Below are 25,045 nucleotides of genomic sequence, written 5' to 3'. Positions count from 1 at the left end.
TAACGAGACTCCGTGCGAGTGTGTTGCCCGAACTCGCCGACCGTCCGCGACCAACAACAAACATTATTTTTTCACATTTCAGTGCAGTGTTTTGCGACGAGTTCGTTCAGTTTAGTTGTGCGATTGGGTCCTTTACAGTTTGATCCATGTACGTGTGCCACATAACCAAGGATTACTGCGCCAGTGTGTAACCGTGATTCAGAAAAGGTAAATTTTCGTTCGGGATATTTGTAACAAGTATGCGTTATTTTTAAACGCGCGCGTAATTACGTCCATCGCCTCGAACAATTAATAAAAACACACTTAAAAACGGGGCCGTGTTGTTGTCAGTTCGGACTGGCGAAGTGGGCTTTTAAAAATACACGACATCAAAAGGAATCGGACAGTTTTTTGTGTTTTTATTGTCGACTGACGAAACGGCGACATGGTACCGATAATTCCTCGGTTTTAAATGTAATGTAAACAAGGCGATCTTTTCAGTGGGTGGGTTTTACATCAAACTGGGCTTAATGGCATTATTTTTGGACGATTCGTTGTTCCGATGTGTTACGAAAATTATTTAACGTTTTTGAGTCTGGATAGGACAGAAATGGAGCCAAGGCAAAAGAATTTAATTAAACCAGGATAGGAAGACTAGTAAAACATTTAAAATACGTACTTGAGTTTTTACATTATTATTAATTTTATTACTGTCAAAGTTGTCTTCAAATTTACAAGTTAGGACTAATTAATTCATCAAATTTTTTATGTAATTGATTGATTATTTATATTTTACACAATTTTGTATTTAGTAAAGAAAATGCCTCTGTACTGTAAACATCTTCACAGAAAAAATGACATTTGATAATTTAAACTTAAATTTATTAATATAGTAAATTTAATTTCTGATTTTAGCAGTAATACAGTAATAATTTTGCTATTTACAGTATAAACACATGTTTTAAATCATTATCATAGAAAGAAACACATAAAAATAACAAATTTTTACATTTTCGCAGTAAGAAATACATAAAAATAATAAAATTTTATGTTGTCACTGCAATTTATTATTATCAAAGTTACTGTGTAATAATTTCTTCAATGTGGTGCATGAATCAAAAATAATTATAATGTGTTCTCAAAAATAAATCATAAAATTTAAATTGTGATAACCATATCTCAGTAAAAAATATTTAATTTTGCCATTATCCCGTTTTAATCATGCATATTTTTTTAGGTTTCAATTTTACTACATTTATTCGTCATAATGGATAATTTGTGATTTTGGAAGTAATATACAATTTTGTAAATAATTTATTAAAGCAATTTCTCTCTAATTCTGTTATTTATAATATAAAAATATCATGTAAATAACAAAATTACTGCACTTTATTATTATCAAAGTTACGGTGTAATAAATTCTTCAATATTGTCTCAGTATAAAATATTATTTTTGCCATTATCTTGTTATAATTTTATTATATTTTTATTTACCACATTTATTCGTCATAATGCATCATTTATGATTTTATCAGTAATACACACTTTTATAAATAATTTATCACGGAAAATTCTCTCTACTTTTGCTATTTGTGCTATGAAATCATGTGTCAAACTGTATTCATAGAAGAAATCACATAAAAGTAACAAAATTTTAAATTTCTATTACATTTTATGATTAATAAAGTTACTGTGTAATAAAATCTTTAGCATTATACTTGAGTGAAAAAACAACTATAATATATTCTCAGTGATAAATAACAAAATTTAAATTGTGATAGCAATGACCCAGTAAAAATATTTAATATTTCTATTATTCAGTTTTAATTATGTATCTTTTCGTTTCAGTTTTACCACATTTATCAGTAATATACAATTTTATAAATGTTTATTAAGGAAATTTCTCTTTAATTGTACCATTTTATACCATAAAAACATGTTTTAAAGCGTATTCATAGAAGAAAAAACAGTAAAGTAACAAAATTTTACATTTCTATTACATTTTATTATTATTAGTTACTGTGTTACTTGATTCAAAAAATAACTATAATAATATACTCAGAATTAAATAACAAAATGTTAATTTTGTCCGGATTGTCGCAATAAAAAGTAATTAATACTGCCTATTACCTTTTAATTTTACCACATTTATTTGTTAAAATGGATCATTTGTAATTTAATCTGTAATAGACAATTTTATAAATAATTTATTAATGGAATTTATCTCTAATCATGTCATACTATAAAAACACGTTTTAAAGCGTACTCATGAAAGGAAAAACATAAAAATAATAAAATTTTGTATTACTACCACATTTTATTATTATTAAAGTTACTGTGAGATAAATATTATGTTTTCAAAAATAAATCATAGTGGTTTTTCGATAAATATTTAATATTGCAATTATAAAGTGTTAATTATTTATTTTTCAGGTTTTAGTATTATCGTATTTTTTCGTCACAAAGTACAATTTATTTTTTTATCAAGATTGCACATTTTTGTAAAGAATTTATTAAAGAAATGTGTCTCTAATTTTTGTATTTATTAATATTAACAAAATATACTGTTATTACGTTTACTATTTTATAATATAAATTTTTCAATATTACACTTGAATCAATAAACAACAGTAACACATTATCAAAAATAAATAATAAAATTTAAATGGGTATTTATACTAAAAAAAAGTTTTAAATTATTACTGGTAGATTCGATAATATGAAGTTAATATTAACAAAACTTATTATTACGCATGAATCAATAAACAAAAATAGTATGTTATCAAAAATAATTCATAAAATTTACATTGTGATAGCAGTCAGTCAGTCCAGTAAAAAATATTTATTACTGCGATTATGGTGCGTTAATTATGTATCATTTATTCGTCACAATTGGTCACTTATAATTTTAAAAGTACTACTAATTTATTCGATAAATTTTTATTTAATTCTGCCATTTCAAAGAAAGAAGAACATTTGATAATTTAAACTTGAAAATAGCATAATTAATTAATTAATTTTTAAATATTATCGTAAAATTTAAATTGCGATAGCTGTGGTTATATTTAATTATTTGATGTTTTATCAAATTTATTCGTCACAATATATAATTTTCTCTTTTAATAGACAAGAAAAATGTATTTGATTATTTTAGTTATTATATAAAGAATATCAAAATTATTGACGTTTGGACCGCCCAAATCGCAACAAAACAATAAAATCGACCTGTCAAATTCCAACGCGTACCGAATCGAATCCGTGCATCGAAGCAGTTCCGTACCAACGCCGCCGCATCTTCCTTCTAAACGTTTGCCGAACCCGTACACGGAGATAATCCATTAGATTATTAGACGGTTCAAAGTTCGACCCCGTACGGATTTATGTAAGAATCGCCACCGCCGTTTGTTGCGTGGACTGCGAAAATATACCTGGGTTCGGAAAGGTGCACTTGCCGATTGATTCGTTAATTAAGTGGACGGGTGATTGATGGGGATACGAACGGTGCAGTTTTGGGTGGTCGTAAATCGGAACGTCGCGTTTTTATCCGGCGAGTATGCGATGTTAACGATGATTGTTGCACGTTCGCGACATTGGTTTTTTTTTAATGGGCTTTTGTAACTGTTCACTTTACCTGCGTTCGGTAATAAATTGTTGAATATTGGTGTGGTTGTTATTATGTGCGGAATCGTAACTGGACCATTAAAATTTATGATTATTCTGCAGGTATTTGCTTGTATTTATCTTCTGCCAAGAAATTTGCCTTCCTGTAAAACGGCCGTATACTTTATAACGGTGCCATAAAGGATATTTTATAGATATCTAGAATGCAATTCAAAAGAAAGTTACTTTATGACAAACTTGGACAAGTTTTACCTATAATCCGGGGATGGAATAACATTTTATACATGCAATAAAATGCATGAACGGCAAAGATTTTTATGGCACCGACTCAACTTCAAATCGATTTGACAAAAAAACTTTTATTGCCTGGCTGTAATTTGTGATCATTGGAGTTGCTTGGGTGCACTCGAATTATTTCGTTTATTGATGGAATTGTGCCTTTGACCGGTCGAAATTTTTGAGGTCAATTGTCGGATATTTGACCTCAAGGACGTCAAATTAATGATGTATCGAAGAAAATTTTTACTGCTACTTCACAAATATTCAATGACCATCAGAAAATATATACAATGGTGGCCATAATTATAGTAACTTATTAAAAATATGAGCTTGAATTGGAAGTATCTATAATGTTTATTGTTGTGTCAACTAATCAATTTAATTCAATACAAACCAACATTTTTTCATATATATTTTTTTCAGAATATTCTATATTCTAAAGAATGTTTTGATTGGTTAATAAAATGAAGATTTCTTAGAGAAAAATTAATTGTAAATTTGAAAAATGCTGATTTTTGCGGTTTTTGCTTGAAATTTTTATGAAAAAATATATACTCTAAGCCTATTTTTTTATCAGAAATACAAAATAGCACAAATTGTCAATAACGTAATTTTTAATAATTTTTTGAAAATTTAACAATTTTTGTATCATAAAAAATCAAAATTCTGTTTTTAGGTGTGTTGATGAACTTGTTTTGGTCAATTGAAAAAAATCAAATTTGTTTTAAAGAAGTTCATCAAAAATAGAATACTTTCAAAAAGAAAAAGAAAAAAAAAAAAAAAGAAATGGAAACCATAAAACATATTTAAAGTGTTAATGTTAAATTAAATATCACAGATTTAATCATTAAAAATCCTTTTCAAAATTAAAGTTGCTATATTTATGTTCAGCAACATTTTACAGAATAAGACTATAGTAGTTTTTAAGATACTATGTGAAACAACAACAGTAAATTAAAATTATTTCAATAGTTCATATTAATTAAAAAAGATATGGCTAAAATATTTAACATTTTAAAAAGTTGATGTAATAATGACCATTTTACCAAGTAGATCTAAATAACTTGAGAAGTTTTAATATTTCTAATAATTGAAGAAATCTAGGAATTTGATGAAAATTGTTCATTGATCTTGTAAGGAAGGACATATTTGAACAGGAAACAACGAGTTTTCTGGCCCAACAAGAGTCGTCTTATACTTGAGACTTCCTCCTTAAATACCAGTTGTGCAGTTACATCGAATTGGTTCATTTGTTGACCGAGAGCCGATAATTCAGCGGCGGGATCCATTAAGAGTTTCATTGAAAACCAAAAACGCACATAAAGTCAGCGGTCGGCCGCTAGAAATTTATATATAAGGCCGTTATCGGATGTTGACTGTATGTGGTCCGCGACAAAAAAACCTGTACGGTGGACGGGATCAACGATAAATCTCTCCGCTCGAGTCGGATCGTCTCAGAAATGGCAAGGAATTACGGAACGGAGCTCCGCTAATAGAGAGGACACTGCGTTATGAATTATAGATGGTTCGTCCCAGTTGACGCATCTATTAGTGGCACTCGCCGATCTAAAAGGGGGCTAGAAATTTTCTTCGGTTGCCTCGGATAATTTTCCATTAGCTATCCCATTGACCGTGGATTTGCCAAAAGGAAAAAAAAACACAGGGAACATGTGGATTGAAGTATAGAAATCAGTGGGTGTGATTCATTGCTCTGGACCTAATAAATCATCGTCAGTGATACGATAAAAAACAGAGACGGAGAGAGAAATATCATTAAGCGAACGAGAGCCGACAAAGTTATCAGTGGCCGTGCATCATACGCAATTCGTGAGGCACAAGAACAGAAACCGGGCGGTTGGTTGGTAAAGAGAAGGAACGACCGACCATTTGAACCTGACCTTAAGGCACCGATAGACTAAGGGCATAATACGTTTGGTCCACTTTGCGCCGTTGGAAAGTTGGCGCAACAATTACGAGCCGTAATTTACAACGTAAAGGTGATTTATTTTAAACAAATGCGCAAACGGGATTAAAACAGACGTTAGATGTGACCATTTTCGGACGGGACTACTTTCTATCATTGTTCTTTACACACTCGATTGCACTGGTGGAATTGAGATGTTGCTGGCACGAGAAGATCAAGAAAGTTTCGTAACGGAACATCTGTTCGAAAATATCACAATCTTGGCTAGGATTTTTTGAGTTTTCGTGCAAAATTACGTTATCAGACAAGATTGACAATGCTCGTGAATGATTGATGGGCAGTTACATATCTGATAGATGTTTACTGATGGAGATAGTGAGGAAAACAAACGTATTTGCTTTCGAGTAGAAGCTAGATTTGTTTGCGGGACCCGATAACTTTTCCCGCATGTCCTTTTTATCACCAGTTCCATAATTCATGTTCTTAAAACAAGACAGGGACTCCCACTCCCATTTCCCATCGTCGTTCGCCGAGAGAGTTGATTATGAATACAATTTATTTATGATTTAGTGAGCAACTGCCGTGTTGCATATACATGGCCGTGCAATGCGGCACACATCCATAATGCAATATCGATAAATGGGTGTGGAATATTTATCTTCTTGCACATCGTTTAAATATATTAACCAGTGCTACAAGGTGTCCGTACATCATGCTGGGCAGATAATTCACGCAAAACGGACCGTGTCAAAACCGCTAAAACGAGTTGTCCGGCCAGTAATTTACTGTTTTGAGTGGTGCACGTCCCAACCATTTAATTGCGTGTGTGAGTGTCTGTCCATTTGATACGCCTAGTGCAAATTCACTTAACCGATTGGTGAATCACTGTCTCAAATTTCATTATCTGCAATTCAGTTTTGGTCTGGTATCAAAAATTGGAAGTTGAGGTGAATTTTTGTTTATTTGATTCTCCTTCATTGACTCCTTATTCCCAAAAATACAATGGTCTAAAGTATTAAAGTAGTAAAAATTGAAATACCGCAATAGTTCTTCCTCGATTTCCGTGAACTTTGATGTTGTAGACTTTAATTTTTAAAATTGGTTTTGCTACTGCAAAACTAGAGAAAATTTTGATGTGAATCACAAATTGGAAGTGAAAATTATGGTTTCCTTAGGTGTCTTTTTTCAAAAAATGAATGAACTGCAATAGTTCCTCATAGATTTCCATGAAATTTGATGTTACAGAATTTAATTCTTAAAATTGGGTTTGCTTCTGCAAAACTAGAGCAAATGTTGATGTGAGTCACAAATTGGAAGTAGAATTTTTGTTTTCTCTTTTCGCCACATTTAAATAAATTGAATAAACATTGACTAATTCCTGAAGTTTAACAAACTATTGCAAATATTGATTGATCGATTGAAGAAATGGAAGAAAATCAGCAATTCCTGAATGGTTCTCTAGTAGCTACTGCAAGTTTCATGTTGAAACAGTCCCGACATTGTTTTAATACAGTGCACCGAGCTGATATATCCGAATCCAAATAAACCGGTCCAATGAAAAATTGATGGGCGCAGATCTTTTATTTATACTGACAGACCATATACGTAGACGCTAAATAAATAATTAACTTGTCTGCAGCGTGGTTTATGAGGCCCGGATCTAATTTTAGAGCGTGTTAGAATTCACTCGGTTATGCCTCGTTTGTAATAAAAACGTTTCGTTTTTTTTTTTCACTCAGTTTGGCACAACCGAATTGTTTTATCGGTTTCGTCGATTGGGCATGATGGCACATCTGTTAGTTTGTGCACGGCCAATCCAATTTTTGGCAAATAACCGCGAACAGTCAGTCATGCAACACTGTTTGCTTTGATACGGCTGCGAGCGAGATAATTAAAACGCAATCTGTTCCCGTTAATTGGTGGGGGTCAAAAAACCTCTTGTCATCCCCAATATGGTCGATAACCAAATGGAATATTTAAGTTGTTGGGTGTGAAAACAAGAAACCAATCGTCTTTTAATGTTTATACAAATGGAGACACCGCATTGTCCTCTGTTATCTTAATTACCATGGTCTGGCGTCCATTCGATACTGGGGCCATATTAACATTAACTCATGAACGTTTTAAACGCATGCATCTGGATTTTAACTGGCGGCAGATCCGGATGTGTAACGTTAATCAACGTATTTAATTGCAAAACGAATGTCATCCTCACAGACAATACTCGTACATGATTGATCGATCATTACACTTGATTATTGAACCGCAAAAAAATCCTATCGATAAGTGAAACCGGTGTTCTATCCTCATCGACGTGTAGTGGTTGGAGTATGCATAATTCAAGATGGTAATTCCAGGTCAGCGATGTTGATAAGTCATCGATCACTTTGACGCCGTCTATTGAATACAAATATGCTAATGTTTTCGGGAAGATCGTCCGTGATTCGGTTAACGACATGCTAATGTCGAAATTCTCGGGTTTTGAGTGATTTATTTATAGTTTCCGGCTCGGTACTACACACTACGGCATTATAAATGGCAGCTCGTTCTTTTTTACTGCAGTGGCAAAGTTCAAGCTTGTTTGTACTTCCTTGAATGTTCCTGTAAAACACTAACAACCAGTTGTTTTTGAATTAAAACGCCCAAACTTAATAATAAATATGGACCAAACGCATAAATCTTGGTTGATGAAAGCGCTAATTGAAATAAAATAGGATCATTTAATGAAAACTGTGTTTTGATTGTTAATTAAGTCTGCCTGATTTGAATGGGTAAATTATACGGCCGGTGGACATGTATGGAGAGACTTGTTGTTTGGTACGCTTGCTTAATATTATACAGTTATATGCACAAGGCGCCAGCCAACATAATTATATTCAGTTAATATAATGGACGTGATTAGAATAAAAAAAAGTAGGCATAAACGCGATGGAAATAAAGAAATCAGTGGCCTTTTTTCCCTTCAACGCCATCCTTTTACGCCAAAAAGGTAAACAGTCAGTTGGGAGTTAACATGTGTTGGGCCCTAAGTGGTTATCACGTCAACTAGATGTTTACCTGTGTACGTTCCACCGGTTGTGTGAGGTCCGTAATTATGTTATTATCTTCAAAACCACGGCGTTCAACACAAGAAGTCGAATAACTGGACTCGGCTTCTAAATCATTACCATACGCTGTGCGGTGGAATTTCTCATCGTTCCATTGAATAAAACCTTATTAAACCGCCGAGATGGATTTAACGAATTGCGTAACTTGATTTCTCGATTTTCGTTCGACCGATGGAATTAAACCCGGTAAATTAAATGTCCATCACTCTCTCGGATAATGAGCAACTGCATCCGATACACAACGCATTGACATATCGATTTCGTGTGGCACAAAAGGGCAAACAATTTTATTCAACCGAAATGCTCGGTGTTCTGGGAAGCCGCACTTTTATATTTCATGTGGCTTGTTAAAAATTATTTATGGGACAAACGCGGCACTCACCGAAAGTCCTCATATAAAATTAAGCAATTCTGACGAACCAGTTTTTTTTACTTAGTTTTATAGTGTTGATGTTATCGTTTTTATTTCTGAGATAAGACAGATCGTACATGATTTATGTTCACTAATTATTTCTGTTTTATTGTTTCAGGTTCGTACCTACTGTTTTTTTGTGCCTTGTTTTCGTAAGTAACAATGTTCAATCTGCATAAATTGGCGTGGTTGTTAAATTTAATGTGAACCAAGGTCGGTTTAAATGGAAACGTTGTATTATGCCGATTAATTCGAGTATTGACATAAAATTGTCCGGCTTTTTGCGATTGCTCGTAAATAATCAATTAATCAAGCGGCGTTCAGTAATTAAATTCGCCATTATTTTCCGATTGCTTTATTTTCATAACTGTTAATGTATTAGTGAAAATGTTAATAAAATGCACTGATACAATTAATTCTAACTGTACGTAAAAATTGGCGGTTTGGATACGTTTTGTATCGTGTTAAATTTAATTTTCATTAGAGGTTTTCAGTGGCAATTACAATTTATTAATAATTTAACGTTTATATTACTTTATGGCTTCAAATTAAATTGATTTGAGATACCGATTTGTGGTATTTGAACGTGATTAAAATATTATACTTAATAATTCTTCGTTTCAATTTAATTATAATTTAATACTACATTTATATTCAAGGCTTGGTATTAAAATGATTACATATACTCAATTGTGTTTGTACGTGTTTAAGAATATTTATAATTAAATTCACTTAAGAATTCTTCGTTTTTTCAACTTACTAAATTATAATTTAATATCATATCTATATTCTTAGCATCACATTAAAATAATTACAGGTACCCAATTGTATTTGTACGTGTTTAAAAATATTTCTAAATAACTTCTCTTTGGAACTCTTCATATGTTTAACTACACTAAATTATAATTTAACATTACATTTATATCCATGGGTTTGTGTTTAAATGATTACAGGTACTGAATTGTGTCTGTGTGTGTTTAAAAATATTTCTAAATAAATTTACTTAACAATTTTTCGCGTCTTTATCTTACTAAATTGTAATTTAACATTAGATTTATATTCATAGCTTCGAATTAAAATGATAACATATGCTTAATTCAAGTACCCAATTGTGTCTGTATATGTTTAAAAATATTTTTAAATAAATTCACTTAGCAATCCTTCGTTTATTCAGCTTACTAATTAATTTAACATTACATTTATATTCATGGTTTCGTATTAAAATGATTACAGGTACTCGCTTGTGTTTGAACATGTTTAAAAATATTTCTAATTAAATTCACTTAACAATTCTTCGATTCTTGCTTAAATCATGGTGCGTGAGAGAGAGACCTTTTTCTTTTCTGGTGTTCCTTTCTGCCGCATGCGGTCGAACCTGCCTTCTCTTATTCAAATTAAATTTCTCGTTCTTTATACCGTCCGCCACACATGGTCCAGCTAACGATGTGTCAGGTCCACGTCAAATATCAAGTGGATGATGCGGCAAGACCTTCTTCTTTTAGCGGCGTGTTGTGAGTACAACCTGTTGTACGAATCAAAACACAATGCCCACTCACGTTCGGGAATTCGTGTCGAACGTTTTTCGAAGCAGACACTCTTCGTTTCGGGTACGTCATCGTCGGACGAGGAATTAAACATGCCGGTAAATGAATGCATAAATCTTCGTCATCTCCGATCGTGTGTGCAATAAAGTATCGTAGCGGGGCGCGACTGGTTTTTCTGTTTACATTTACATACATTTAATGTTGCGGGTCTGGATTAAGTTGATTGATGGAGATTGAATCGCACTCGATGCTGTAATTAATCGGTCACTTAAAAGGCCCCCAATACACGGTCGTAAATCATCAGTTTACCTTTTACTTCGAGTCCGGTAAAGAGATCGTTGGCTGCGCTGGACCGGGGGACAGTGTGCAGTTGTCGCGGCCGGAGTTTATGGTCGCCGATGGTAGACAGATAGTGCGGGGCCCGGTCGCGCAGCACGACTCCGGAGACAATATTGGTACACGTCGGAGACATTCCATTCCGTTTGGGTCCGTCTCCCTCTCTGTTTCTCTTTCTTCGATAATATATTAATAGACCGGGCACCGTGTAAAACGATACCCGTGAACTGTCAACCGTTCCTTATCGTCTTCTCCTACACGACACGACATCGATCCCATCTGGTAAATATTTGAAAAAATGTCGCCCGTCGAAACTGCACGATGGTATAAAGTAAAAGTGCACAACATGACCGAATCAAGGTCATGAATTCCCTCTTTTATCTAATTACTAAATCAAAAGTTGCATGACCTTTAATAGTATACAGGATTTTAGAACAATCCCTTTGTTGAGTTGAGATGTTCGTATTTACGTTGGAAAGTTCACATTGATTATAATTTGTTGATACAACACAAACTAAATTACAAGAAGCAGTCAAAACAACTCAATTTGTCAAAATTAGATTATAATAAAAATGAAAAAATATTAAGATCTTGTAACAGCTGTGTATTTGTTTAAAATTTATCTACATGTATGGAATAATTACAAACAAGGAATTATTTTCAAAATATTTGAAATACTTCATAATATAATATTATGGTCATTTTATCATCATGTGTAAATTAATAATAAATAAGGAATTATAATAAATTTCAAAATAGAGTAAATTAAACTTAGAATTAGAATAGTGTAAATTAAACTTCAATAATTAATTTTATGGTAATTTTCATTAATTAATTTCCAAAATCATAACACAAATTTAATATGATAAATATGTACATGTTACAAATAAGATAATAATAATTTTCAAAATATTTGAAATTCAGTAAATGTTTAGTAAAACCGATAATGTATAATACTGATATAATTCCAGTAAATAATATTATGGGAATTTAGTGAAAACTTGTGTATCTATGGTAAACAAAACAAACTACGATAAACCTAACGAGCACAAATATGTCACACATCCATAAAGCAGTGAAACTTAGGTGATAATTTCTACATTGTGGCACAAATACAGCCAATTGACCTGTTTACTCCAGAAATGACGTTGTTCAAACCAAAAACGACTGGGTAATCCAAAACAAACAGCGAACAGCCTCCCGAGTTACAAATGTTTGGCCGTGTTCAAGTTACACAAGAGCCAATATTTGATTTGTTAATTAGCGACTGGTTAAATATTAGGCGCTAATTATTTTGTGTGCCCCATTAATTCGAGCCGTTCTTTTTCATTTCAATTTAGTTCTAGTTACAAGAAAAAAATAGTGGTTTTAAAAATAAACGCCCGGGTATATTTGAAGGCAGTAAATTTTAGGTAATTTATCGCGTGTCTAGGTTCGGGTGTTTTATCGCCTTCGGGACGCACATTTTTTTCTTTTGGGGGGAACACTATAAAATTATTAAATTTTCGATAAACTACCCGTGACAGTTTCTTTGAACGGCGGTTTATTTTATTGGGTCGGCCATAAAATCTGGGGCCTTTTAGCCATATTTAAGTGGGTGCCTTTGAGACACCTAGAATTTCAAAACATCTGTTGACAGTGCACTTCTTTCATTAGCGACGGAGTTTTTATCGTGTTAATATGCGTTTTTATGGGCCGATAAACTGCGTGGTAAGATTTTAATCGTGGCCACGGAAAGTTCCTGGGCAGGTGCCTCCAGCTTCGGACGCATCGAAACGTTGGGAGTGTGTAATTTTGTTGTGGAACGGCTGCCGTATCATTTACAGGTTGCTCGTGGCAGGTAAACTAATATAGGGAGGCATAAAATGTCGGTAAATTATATGGGCTAACTGATTCCGAACGTTATGGGCACGGATTGAATAATTACGCCGATGTCCGCCACCTGGGACCGAAACGACTGCAAATCTCCCGTTTGATGAGGAATTTTATGTGTACAGGGCTTTAATCGATCGAATTCGGAATCTTTGCGCAACGCTCCGCGTATTTTGTATTAAGTTTCCGGCGGTTGGGTTATTTTAGTTTCGACTAAATTCCAACTTGAAATAGTATTACGGTTTTCGGGGAGTTTTAACGCCAATTATAAGTTTCCCAGATTCTCGACTCGGAACTATTCAAATTAAAACCATTAGTTGTACAGTTTTATGAATAAAACATTTTTTACTGAGCACCTGGCATTAAAACTATTCAATGCACACGTCCGATACTTGCACAACGTTCGAGTCAATTAGATAAAAATCATTGCACATAAATCCGCCAATAACCTTGTTTCAGCACATTAGCATGTTTCGATATGATTTTTTCCTTGCTAAGCAAAAACAATGCAATCGATCGACCGAACGGTGCCATTCACTGTCGCTAATGTCGGGTCACCTTAATGTGTCGAAGACTGATCTGAGACACGCCACACCCACTCACAGACACACACACACACGTTTAGACGGTATAGTTTACCGTGCAGCTTCGGTTGTGGTCCACCGTATCTGTCATCTGGTTGTGTGTTACCGGCTACAAAAAAAAAAGTAAAAACCGCCCACGATTTCTGCCCGGCGAGTCGGCTACCCTCCAGAGAAACGAGACACGACCGAGGCTCACATAAAAATTCCCTTGCGAACAATGCGTGCAACTGTGCTGAAAACAAACAAACGGTTGATTTTAAGTAAATGTAGTTTCTGTGTTTTTCGATTAATAACTTTGGTTAATGTAGTTTGTTTGGGCGCAGTAACCGCCGGGTGTTCAAGCAAATAATCGGTACTGATATTTTTCTTAAATTATGGTTTAGTAGTTGTTTTCAATTTACCACAAATATTTCTTGGAAACTTGCTTCTACATAAATATTTTTGTGGTTAATGTAATCTACGAAAACAACGAGCAGCTGTTCAATCAGTATGTAAAAGTGAAAAAGGTGGTTTTACAGAATCATTAACATGTTGCATATTTTATTACATCCGTACAAATTACCAGTTGATTACTTTGTATAGTTTTCGGGTGGTACCTTTAGTTTCCAGTTTTTTAATTATTTTTTAACACTTTCACACATGTTTCTTTATTAAAATTCTTTTAGAATTTTATATTTTTCTGTTATTATTTATTTTCGATTTGTTTAACATAATGTCACTATTTACGTTTTCAGGAAATCACACATTTAATTTATGTAAATTTGTCTAGAAATTTTTAATTTTTCTATTAATATTAGGTACCTAACTGTTATTTAAAGAATACTAAACTTACATTACTCAGGAAATAACTTCTCATTTCTCTGATTATATAATTATAATAAATAATTAAGTGAATAATTTAACAAGATTATTAATATTTATAATAATTATCTGTTGATAACTTGATGCTTTTTTAAGAATTCCTTATTTATCCAGTCTCTGTTAACTTCTGTTAACGTTTCACAAATATTTAATTCCTCATTTTCTTTCATAACGTAATTTACCAGTATTCAGAGACTCACATAAACCACATTTTTCTGTTTCCTTGATAGTACAGACAGAGAAGGAAAAAAATGGTATTACGAAATTATTAAAATTATTGAGTATATATTTTAGTTTTTTAGTTTTCAGGGATCCCACATTCTTATTTACAATTGTTTACTTATTTTTTGATAAAATTAATTTATAAAATGAATTACCTGATTATTATTTTATAAAATTTAATTGTTTTTAATTGATTTTTTAAATTATCTTATATTTTCTCGGTGAATCAAAATAAAAAAAATCTACATGGTCCACTTTATCATGTAAATTAATCCATAAAATTTAATTTTTCGTACATTATAAATCAGTTATTTAAAGGAATACCTTTCAATTTCAATTTCCTCCAAAATAATTCTCTTGAATATATATTTTATATTATTTAATTTAGTCCTGCTCCGTTGAAGAAAATACCTTTTCCCGTCTTGCACTCACAAAAATAGAATTGTCCATCCGTCTCGACGGCATAATTAAAAACAAAGGAACTAAAATTGATGTACCTTCACGTGTGTTGTGAAGGTGGGCCGTTTCGAAGCACCCGCTGCGTTGGAAAAGGCTCACCGTGGGACACGACAGACAGCATGGAGTTTGTATATTAACGTGACAATGACAGATATGCAATCGTACATCCGCCCGATTGCCATGTTTTATTTCTTGGCCGTTTAATGGGTGTTTATGCGGGCGATAAATGTCCGATACCTTGGTTCGATATTAGCGCGAATATGGATCGTTGGCACATAATTAAACAACAAATAGATGCGGCCGTGTAAACACGGCTGAGTGAACGTCTATTTTGGACGGCGCGATCCGTGCCCGTTTAGTCTGGACGAAAAAGAAGGAAGCTGCGACGTACAACACAACAAATCGAAATATTTACTGCCAAAGGAAATGATTATTTGTGTGTGCGTGCGTTGTTGGTGTTTGGCTACACATGTTTAATAGGGTTGGGATCTGTTTTGTATATTTTAAAACTCTCTAATGACCTGACATTTGGTTTTGTGGCTGGATTATTTATTCAATCATACAGTTAACATTGTCATTAATGTTTTTATTCGTTGCCGGACGAAAATAGATGGGGGAATTTACGACTGTTTTATGATTCTCCCAGTTTTGCTTTATGATTTGGTTTTATGACTTGCGATTGAAATCCCTTCCTGTTACAACCTTAAATTTTCCATTAAATATTACAAAGCTGGGCTTGTGTAAATACAAGTTGACGGTGTCAATCATCATTATCACATCGGGACCAATTCATAAATGTATCGGTTCCCAGTAAATTAAAATTGAATGCCGGCAAATTGTCGGTAAGTGCCTGAGCAAATTTATCACCTGTATACTAAAACATTGAAACAACATCGATTCCCACCGACTACCAGGAACAGTTAAAAAATGCTCGAAACTGTGTGGTTTTTCAATGAATATTGTCAGAATCGTTTATGAGATGATTAATGGACTACAAGACCGGAATATTTGCAACATTATAACATACAGGTTCTGTAGCTCATAAATTACTCAACTCATTTGAATATACAACACTCATTATGTTTTATGCCACAATAAGTTATTAGTTTAGCCAGCTCTTGGAATTTTTGACGACGTCCTTAAATTTTTATTTATTCGAATGGTTATAGCCACATTTTTATGGGTTATACATATTAAAAATCGTCGTATGAATAGTTATCGTGCGGCCTCCAGAACGGGGCATGTTTCAAGTGTCGACGGACACGCAAATACAAAATTTATGCCTTTGTTACACCTCCAGAATCAATTTTAATGCTCGCGATATCGCTTAATTAACCGCGAAATGGAATGTCACAAGAACCGGCAATTAAGAAATTATCCTATTATAAATAATAAATACCGGAGCGTATATAAATATAATGCATTTCAGTTTGTCTTTGCCTTGTAGCTAATCAACAAACTCCGGTTCGCAACCGGTCATAATGTGATAATTTATACGGCACGTAATTGAAAACCGGTCGAAAATGTTTTACGGATTGCGGACGAAAACTTTCGCTTTTTTGAACGCGTATTAATCACGGCATCTCGGTGGTTTATGGGGAATTCCCTGCTCCCCTAACTGGGTCACAACCCCCCGATCAATTTTTGTTGTGTCCGCCGGTTTTCTGTGACGTTTTTCCTAATTAATTCCCGGGAATGGTTTATTCGCTGCCTTGGTTAATTTAATTAACCTTGCGTTATAGTTATCTTGTGTCCAGCATCTTAGAGACTGCAGGAGTTTAGCGCTGCTTGTTAATGAATTCTCATATCTGATTGCACCAACTAGTCTTAAACACATGCAAAAAAGCGGGACATTCAGTTCATTACCGAGACAATCTGGTTTTATTGGTTGCTTGGAAAATGGTTTTATTTAAATGTCGGATCAATCGCACCGTAATTATCGTCGACGATTCCCTCCCTCGTGCTGAAATTATGCGACTGTCATTTTAACATACACATACAAGAACATAAAATATAGTTTTGCAGGTTTTTATGAGCCCACAAATCTTGCCAGCATGATTATAATACCCCGGAGGATAATGCCTTATACATATTGAATAAATATTTATTTAAATTAGACACAGAGCACACAAGAAAAGAACCAGCGTAGACCTTGAGCCCGGATTTACATGAGAGCAAGAGGCGAGAGCCTAAACCCGGTAGGACAGACAGAGACACCGACGAAAGGTGAGAGACACAATAGGAGAGCTGGTGCACCGACTTCGTGGAAGAGCTCGCGAGTGTTGTGCTGTCTTCGTCGTTTTTTTTTTCCTACCGCAGTCTCCCCATGTTTATACAACACCTAAGTCCAATTAAGATATTGAATTAGATAAGAGGGAACTAACTAGTACAACAATATTTTTTCGATGTCAGTAACGAGCGTCGTCGTCTTTTTAATATGAACGTGGCAGTTTACAGCAATTAAACGAGAATGGGTTTGTTTAGTATGAACTGTTATCTCTTCGGGGTTATTTATTTAAATTAGACGGGCTATCGCCACGACTCGTTTTATTCTATTAATTAAAATAAGCTCGCATTCTTGGGAGTTGTACGGTTTTAATTATTTTATTTTCGACAACTCTAATCAGGTCCTGTTTCTGTCAACTGGGTGTTATTGATGGGCGGAATGTAGCTACATTCTTGGAAAACAGAATAATTAATTAATCACAATTAATTAAACGGCGATAAACGAGTTATGCATGTTTTGATCGCACCAATGTCTTATTGCATCTGCACTGATTATAGTCATTGTTTGTTTGCGGATGTAGACCTCATTATCGCACCTAAATGTAAAATCAATACGACGGGAGAAGTGAATGAACATGAACAGCAGATAATACAACACATTGGCGTACGATTAAAATCACATTTTACGGTAAGATTTGGTTGGCCAGCCTCAATTACCCTCATTAGAGTCAAATCGACCGTGGTTTTGTCCCACAACACCGACATATTCCTCGGTCTTGCCACAAAGCCTTGCAACAATGGCTGTTTATAAAACTGAACGATTTTAATGTACACTTATTTAAACATGAAAGAAGAGCTGCGTCATCCTATTTGATTTTAAACGAGGCGCTTTCAACATCTCGCTTAAATAATAGTTGTTCAGAAGAATTTCTTCTGGAAGCAACAATTACCTGTGCTAACGACCAGACGCAATTGAGTAATTTCAGCAACGCAACGACTTTCAGCCGGTAATTTTCAATCTTGACTTATTGTGTTTCACAATATTTATACCTCGTCGCTTTGTGCCATTAAATAAAAACTCAAACGGGATTTAAATCTCGTAATTTATTAAAAATATATTTTAGTTACGGGGCAACGAATGAATATTATTTGACTGGTGCTGTAAAACAGGATTTAATCGCGCATGAAAGGCGGTAAAATTGTTTAAAGCAACGCTACAAAAGGTCACCTCATTAGTGTCTTTTTAGCGCTTTCATTCAATTCATTTGAAACTTTATTCTTTTTCCGTACCACTCTTTTCCACATTAACAAATGAAAGGCTTTGATGTTGATGGCATATACTGTTTGTCCTTTAAATTTCAATTCGTTGCATGCCGGCACAGTTTTGTAAACTTACAGTAAATGAGTCTGCCGGCTCAAAAGGATGTAATTTATAGTATTTGCCCCCCCGCTTTTTCAAATGGGCACTGGGTCGTAATAAATTTCTACCGAAGTAACACGTTTATTGCTGCTTTTACCGCGTTTTTATTTAAATAACTCATTAAATAACGAACCAAAAAGGAACAAACATGAGAGCTACCATTCTTAAATACATATTACGTATTTTCTGAGCATTAGTCCAAAATTATTACACGTACAAAACTGTGAACAAATAAAAATTAGGCTCCCGCCTTGAGTATTTACGGCGACACTACCGAAACTTCTTTTTTTGGCTGCCCATCTAAAATGGGAAATTGAAGCCATCACCAGTTACTCCCAATATTTCCATATTGCTGTCTGGGTAATTCCAGCCTGGAACATGGACAACTTGAGAACAGATATGCTTGCCCGATTTAGTGGCTCACTTGATCTTAGGAACGAGCTTCTGGCCGGATTCATATCATTTTTAAGTATCAGGAACATGATCAAAAAACAAGGTGACGGTGTCGGCACCAAGGCTGACAAATTGGAAAAGCTCAAGATCAGAATCGGCATCTTCAGTGTTCTCTACACTGTCCCTGCTACTCTCAACCATTAAGTCACGTATAACAGGTGACCGAAGTGGCCCATCCCCAGGAAGGCTTAAGACCTTGTTGAGCAGCTATGGCATCATTTGAGTGACCGCCATCTGGAGATCCTGCCATTATGATAAGGACACCTACAGATTCTTTTAATCACGTATAAAAGATGGCAAAAGTGTTTAAAAGTCAGCTCATTCTGTCTTAGCACTTTCATTCAATTCATTTGAAACTCCACAATGCAAATGAAAAGCTTTGATGTTGACAGCATATACTGTTTGTTCTTTAAATTTTAATTCGTTGCATGTCGGCATAGTTTTGTAAACTTACCATACAGTAAGTCTACCGGTTCAAAAGGATGAAATTTATAGTATTTGCCCCCCGGTTTTCCAAATGGGCACTGGGTCGTAATAAATATCTACCGAAGTAACACGTTTATTGCTCCGTTTCCCATATTTTTATTTAAATAACTCATTAAATAACAGCCCCGGAACATACGGCAACAAAAAGGAACATCCATGAGAACTACCATTCTTAAATACATATTACTTATTTACTGAACATTCAAACAAAACTATTACACGTACAAAACTGTGAACAAATAAAAATTGGGCTCCCGCCTTGAATGATTTACTGTGCCCAACTATTTCGGCGACACCCTCGAAATTTCGGTGCATGAGAAGTGTCCCAACTGTTCGCTTATCGTGGGGCGTCGGAGCAAACGAGTTCCTCGCACATATGCTAAATATCCGCACTGCCGTCCGTGAGTATTGGGTTACATTTTAAGAATCGAAGCAAAAACCGTGCACTAATTGCGATGGGGGAGCGGGCGACGGAGACGCACGCGTGACGTCAGCGCTTTGATCTATTAGCGGACCCCAGTATCGGGGCGGATGTCAATTAGGTTGAAATTTATTCGGGGGGAATATCGGGATTCGCCCGTGTTACTCATTTTTCCAATCGCACCGCGCACCCTGCTCCGAAACCTGCGACAACAAGGTTCATAATTCGTTTATTCACGCACAATGTCCTTAGAAAAACAAACAATGTCTAGGCAACAATTGACCTAGGCCGTAAAATCATTGTCACGAAACACCTCCATTATTGAAATTCGGACAAAGGAAAACAGGAAACCGTTTTGTGCGTGCCCAAAAACGGTTTTGCACCACCGTGCGGTCGGCACATCTCAAAGTGCATTGAAATGCAGTTACGGCGTGTCGCAGTGTGTTCAGTTTTCTGGGGTCGTCTGAAGAATCTCGTAATTCTCCGGCTGGGGTTGATGTATAGTGGGACCGTACGTGATTTGACAGTTTGCCCGTGGGGTAGGCGAATTTCTCCCCCGACTACACACATTTCGCACGTCCTCTAAAAGGTTTTAATGACTCATTAAACAATTTCATGGCGGTTTATTTTTATAACCGAAACATTAAATTACTAAACACACATCAGGCACACGTCTCACACACACAGAAATTTTGCAGTAGTTACAACATATTCTTCCTCCAATTATACTTTATAATCAAAACTGGTAACGGGGAGCATGCAATGCGAAGCAGGAACTTCACCGTTTCTAAACTGTCCAAAGGAGTCACGTACATCGTTAAATACGTGTCTTGTATGTCACGTGTGCACGTATTACCTCTGTTCACTCTCCCATAGTCATAGTCGACGAACGGATACAACAACTATTCTAAATATAATTTCGTCGAACGAATTTTAACACCCGGTCCAATTGATGATGAAGATTGACTGTTTAAATTGTTCCCTATTTGTACTAATGACTTGTTTTTGTTACAGGTTACCACTGCTCGAATGAGAACGTCGCCATCGATCTGTACGATGATGTCTTGACGAAGGACGAAGGAGTTGATCAATTCTCGAGTTCAACAAAAATATTGAATGTGTGACCAGTGTGCATAAAAAACTGACAATATGAAAACCACGGGACCCGCTCTCCTGGTTGTTCTAAGTGCGTTTTTGAGCGTGTGCTCGTCCGCGGGCGTGATATCGCACGACACCTTCGAACCCGAAGCAAAATGCGAAGAAATCACCATACCCATGTGCCTGAACATCGGCTACAACCAGACCCGCATGCCCAACGAGCTGAACCACGAATCGCAAGAGGAGGCCGGCCTGGAAGTCCACCAGTTCTGGCCCCTCGTCGAGATAAACTGCTCTAAAGATTTGAAATTTTTCCTGTGTTCAATGTACGCCCCCATCTGTCTGGCCGACTACACGAAACCGCTGCCGCCGTGTCGAGACCTATGTAGGAGAGCGAGAGAAGGCTGCGAGCCCATAATGACCCAGTACGGCTTCAAGTGGCCCGATCGCATGGAGTGCGACCAATTTCCGATACAGGGCGCCTCCCCAGAAGCCCTGTGCATGGACCAGAACCCCAGCACAAGTTCAGCCACGCAAAAGCCGCCAGTCGCTCCGAAGAAATCGCCCAGACCGTGCAAGCCCGGTTCAAAAAACTGCACAAGTCCCCACGGAGACGGAAGAAAGGGCGGAAGAGAGTGCAAGTGCCAATGCAGTCCGCCCCTGATCTCCTTGGGGAGAGGAAGCAGCGGCACCATGATGGGCGGAATGTCACCGATGGCGAACAGAAGCGTGGCCGGCGTCGCAAACTGTGCGTACCCTTGCAAGGAGAAGTTCTTCAACGCGGACGAGAAGGAGTTCGCGGCGGTGTGGATCACCCTGTGGTCGGGCCTATGCGCGGCTTCAACTTTAATGACACTCACCACCTTCTTCATCGAAACAGAACGTTTCAAATATCCTGAGAGGCCGATCGTCTTCCTCTCGGCCTGCTACTTTTTTGTGTCGGTTGGATATTTGTTCAGGGTGATTCTTGGACACGAGGAAATTGCTTGTGAGGGCGAAATGATACGTTACTCGTCGTCTGGGTTCCAGTGGTGCATGGTGGTGTTTCTGCTCGTATACTTCTTTGGAATGGCCTCGTCAATTTGGTGGGTCGTCCTTTCATTGACGTGGTTTTTGGCAGCCGGTCTAAAATGGGGAAATGAAGCCATCACCAGTTACTCACAGTATTTCCATATTGCTGCTTGGGTGATTCCGGCCTTGAAGACTCTGGCTGTGGTATTATCGGGGGCAGTTGATGGTGATCCAGTCTCCGGCATCTGCTACGTGGGCAACATGAACATGGACAACTTGAGAACGTATGTGCTTGCGCCATTGGTGGCCTACTTGATCCTAGGAACAAGCTTCCTTCTGGCTGGATTCGTATCATTGTTCAGAATCAGGAACGTAATCAAGAAACAAGGAGGTGCTGGTGCCGGAACCAAGGCTGACAAACTAGAAAAACTCATGATCAGAATCGGCATCTTTAGTGTTCTCTACACTGTTCCTGCTACCATCGTCATCGGCTGTCACGTATACGAGAACTCGTTCCACGAGGAGTGGCTAAAATCCCTGGCTTGCTCTTGCCACAACCCCAGCATGTCGCCTAAAAGCAGACCATTGTACTCTGTCTTGATGCTCAAATACTTCATGGCCTTGGCCGTGGGAATCACTTCCGGCGTCTGGATTTGGTCCGGCAAAACTTTGGACTCGTGGCGTCGACTCTGGGGCCGGTTGTTCCACCGTCAAGACTTCTCTGGAGCAAACGCAGTCCTAATTAAAAACCGACCGGGAAAACCACCGCCACCCCAATACTTGGTATCCGTGCCTCCGGGCAGCGCTTCGCTTCTCGGACCTACCGGCAGCGTGGCATCGGCCAGCCAACACCACTTGCACCACCACGTACTTAAACAACCTCCATTAAGTCACGTATGACAGGCGGCCGAAGGGGCCACTCCCGTCGTAGTAGCCCATCCCCAGCAAGGTTCAGGACCCTCGTTGAGCAACTATGGCCCCATTTGAGTGACCGCCGTCTGGGGACCCTGTCATCACCAGGTCACCGCTCTCTAGTCGACTATAAAACGCAGGAAACAGTGCCATATGATAAGGACACTCTCAGATTCCTTTTATTTTTTATTATTGTTGTTTTTTGATTGTTTCGTCCCCCATCGTATCCCCCACCCCCACACACCTCCTAGTTTTGATAGCTCTCCTTGTACAGACGGAACTATGTTAGTTAGTAAACCTCTTTGTGTATTTATTTATTATTGTTCGAAACAAGTGTATAAAATGTGATTGTTGGACTGATTTTTTACATACTCATGTGGAAAAAACAAATTTTTATGAGGACTATGGACAAAAGCTATTTAAATCGACTATTCTGACAACTTTTTGTTACAAAATTTGTTCACGAACCACTGACTAAAAACATTTTAAATGGGACTACGTGCGAGTCTTGCATTTGAAAATGTTTTACGGCACGAACTCTGGAGGTATTATCCATGGTCCTTGGATTCATGTATATGCGGTCCGGACTCAAAATTAAGGACCGGACGTTGAAAGATGACGAGCACTTCTTGTCCGTATTGTATTAACAAGTATAATATTGTACAGTACTAAAATGAGATGCAGTTTTCAGTTACAAAATGACGACTGACAGTAATGGATTTAAAATAAATGTCTATTTCGATCCTCTAAGGTCTTATGTAAACAATGGATCAGGCCGCACGTCTCCGTGTGATATATTGAGGTAAAAAACAGACGGAATTATTCGGCCGAGATTCCTTCTCATTTGTTACGTTGTCACGATGCCTTAAAATGCCGTTTAAAATTTAACGCAAGGCGGACGGTGTGTTTGTCATATTACAAAGTGAGAAAAAAATACGTAATTAAATATAATTATTAATGTAAAAATGTATTTCTAGTACGGTTGCGTTGCAAAGTAGCATGCGAAGAAGCGAGGAGAAATTATCCATTATAGATTACAAAAAATAGTAACGTTTATATAAAATGCCATAATTCGTGCCATACAGGAGTGGTTAGTAGGGACCATCGTATGAAAATTACATATGTTCTTTGCCTGGGACTTTGCACAGTTTGCATGATGTGTGATCCTTGTAAAATAATATATTCTTGTAGTTTTCGATTAGTAATTAGGTTTTTATATAAATCTATTGACTCTCAATAATCTTTTTTGTACTTATATCTGTCTATTTAATCGAAGTTTTTGTATATAAATAAAACTGCAGCCACATTGAGATCAAATCAAGATCAAAATATAATGTCTGCTCGTAAGTGTAATATGTACTACTAATTGATTATGGACATTAATCCTTATGGGTTAAACTGAAATAAGTGATGATTTGTATCCAGATTATAGCTTTATTAAATATAATATAGTGTAGAACATATCAGATTTTATAAAGAAAAAAACTAATATATTCGCACACAAACACAATTTCAACTCCTCACATAATTATTGTAATTAGTTTTAATAACAATTTTGTCAGGAGTTGTGTACTTTTTTTTGTTAACTTTCGGTTTTGTTGGATATATTTTGTCACAAATTATGTTTTTAAACTAATGTGAATATTTCGTTGAATGAAATAAAAACTGAACGACTGAGCACAATTATTTTGTATATTTTTTCTATAAATTGTACAGCATATTATTTGTAATTGCGTGTATAGTAGTCCATAGTTATTGTAATTGTCTGTATGCTTCAAAATGTATACGATTTTGATTATATTTTATTGTTTAAATTAA

The 25,045-nt window shown here is 36.0% G+C and overlaps 1 protein-coding gene across 1 annotated transcript; it reads left to right on the top strand.

Moving 5' to 3' along the window:
* LOC109601341 (frizzled-2) lies at window positions 1–25,045 on the top strand. The gene is made up of 2 exons (XM_020017580.2): window positions 1–207; window positions 21,221–25,045. The coding sequence occupies exon 2, from the start codon at window positions 21,356–21,358 to the stop codon at window positions 23,213–23,215; it is 1,860 nt and encodes a 619-aa protein (XP_019873139.1). The 5' UTR covers window positions 1–207; window positions 21,221–21,355; the 3' UTR covers window positions 23,216–25,045.

The sequence above is a fragment of the Aethina tumida genome, chromosome 2 (assembly GCF_024364675.1).
Source record: "Aethina tumida isolate Nest 87 chromosome 2, icAetTumi1.1, whole genome shotgun sequence".
NCBI classification, from domain to species: domain Eukaryota; kingdom Metazoa; phylum Arthropoda; class Insecta; order Coleoptera; family Nitidulidae; genus Aethina; species Aethina tumida.
This window is presented reverse-complemented; position numbering and strand designations above follow the sequence as displayed.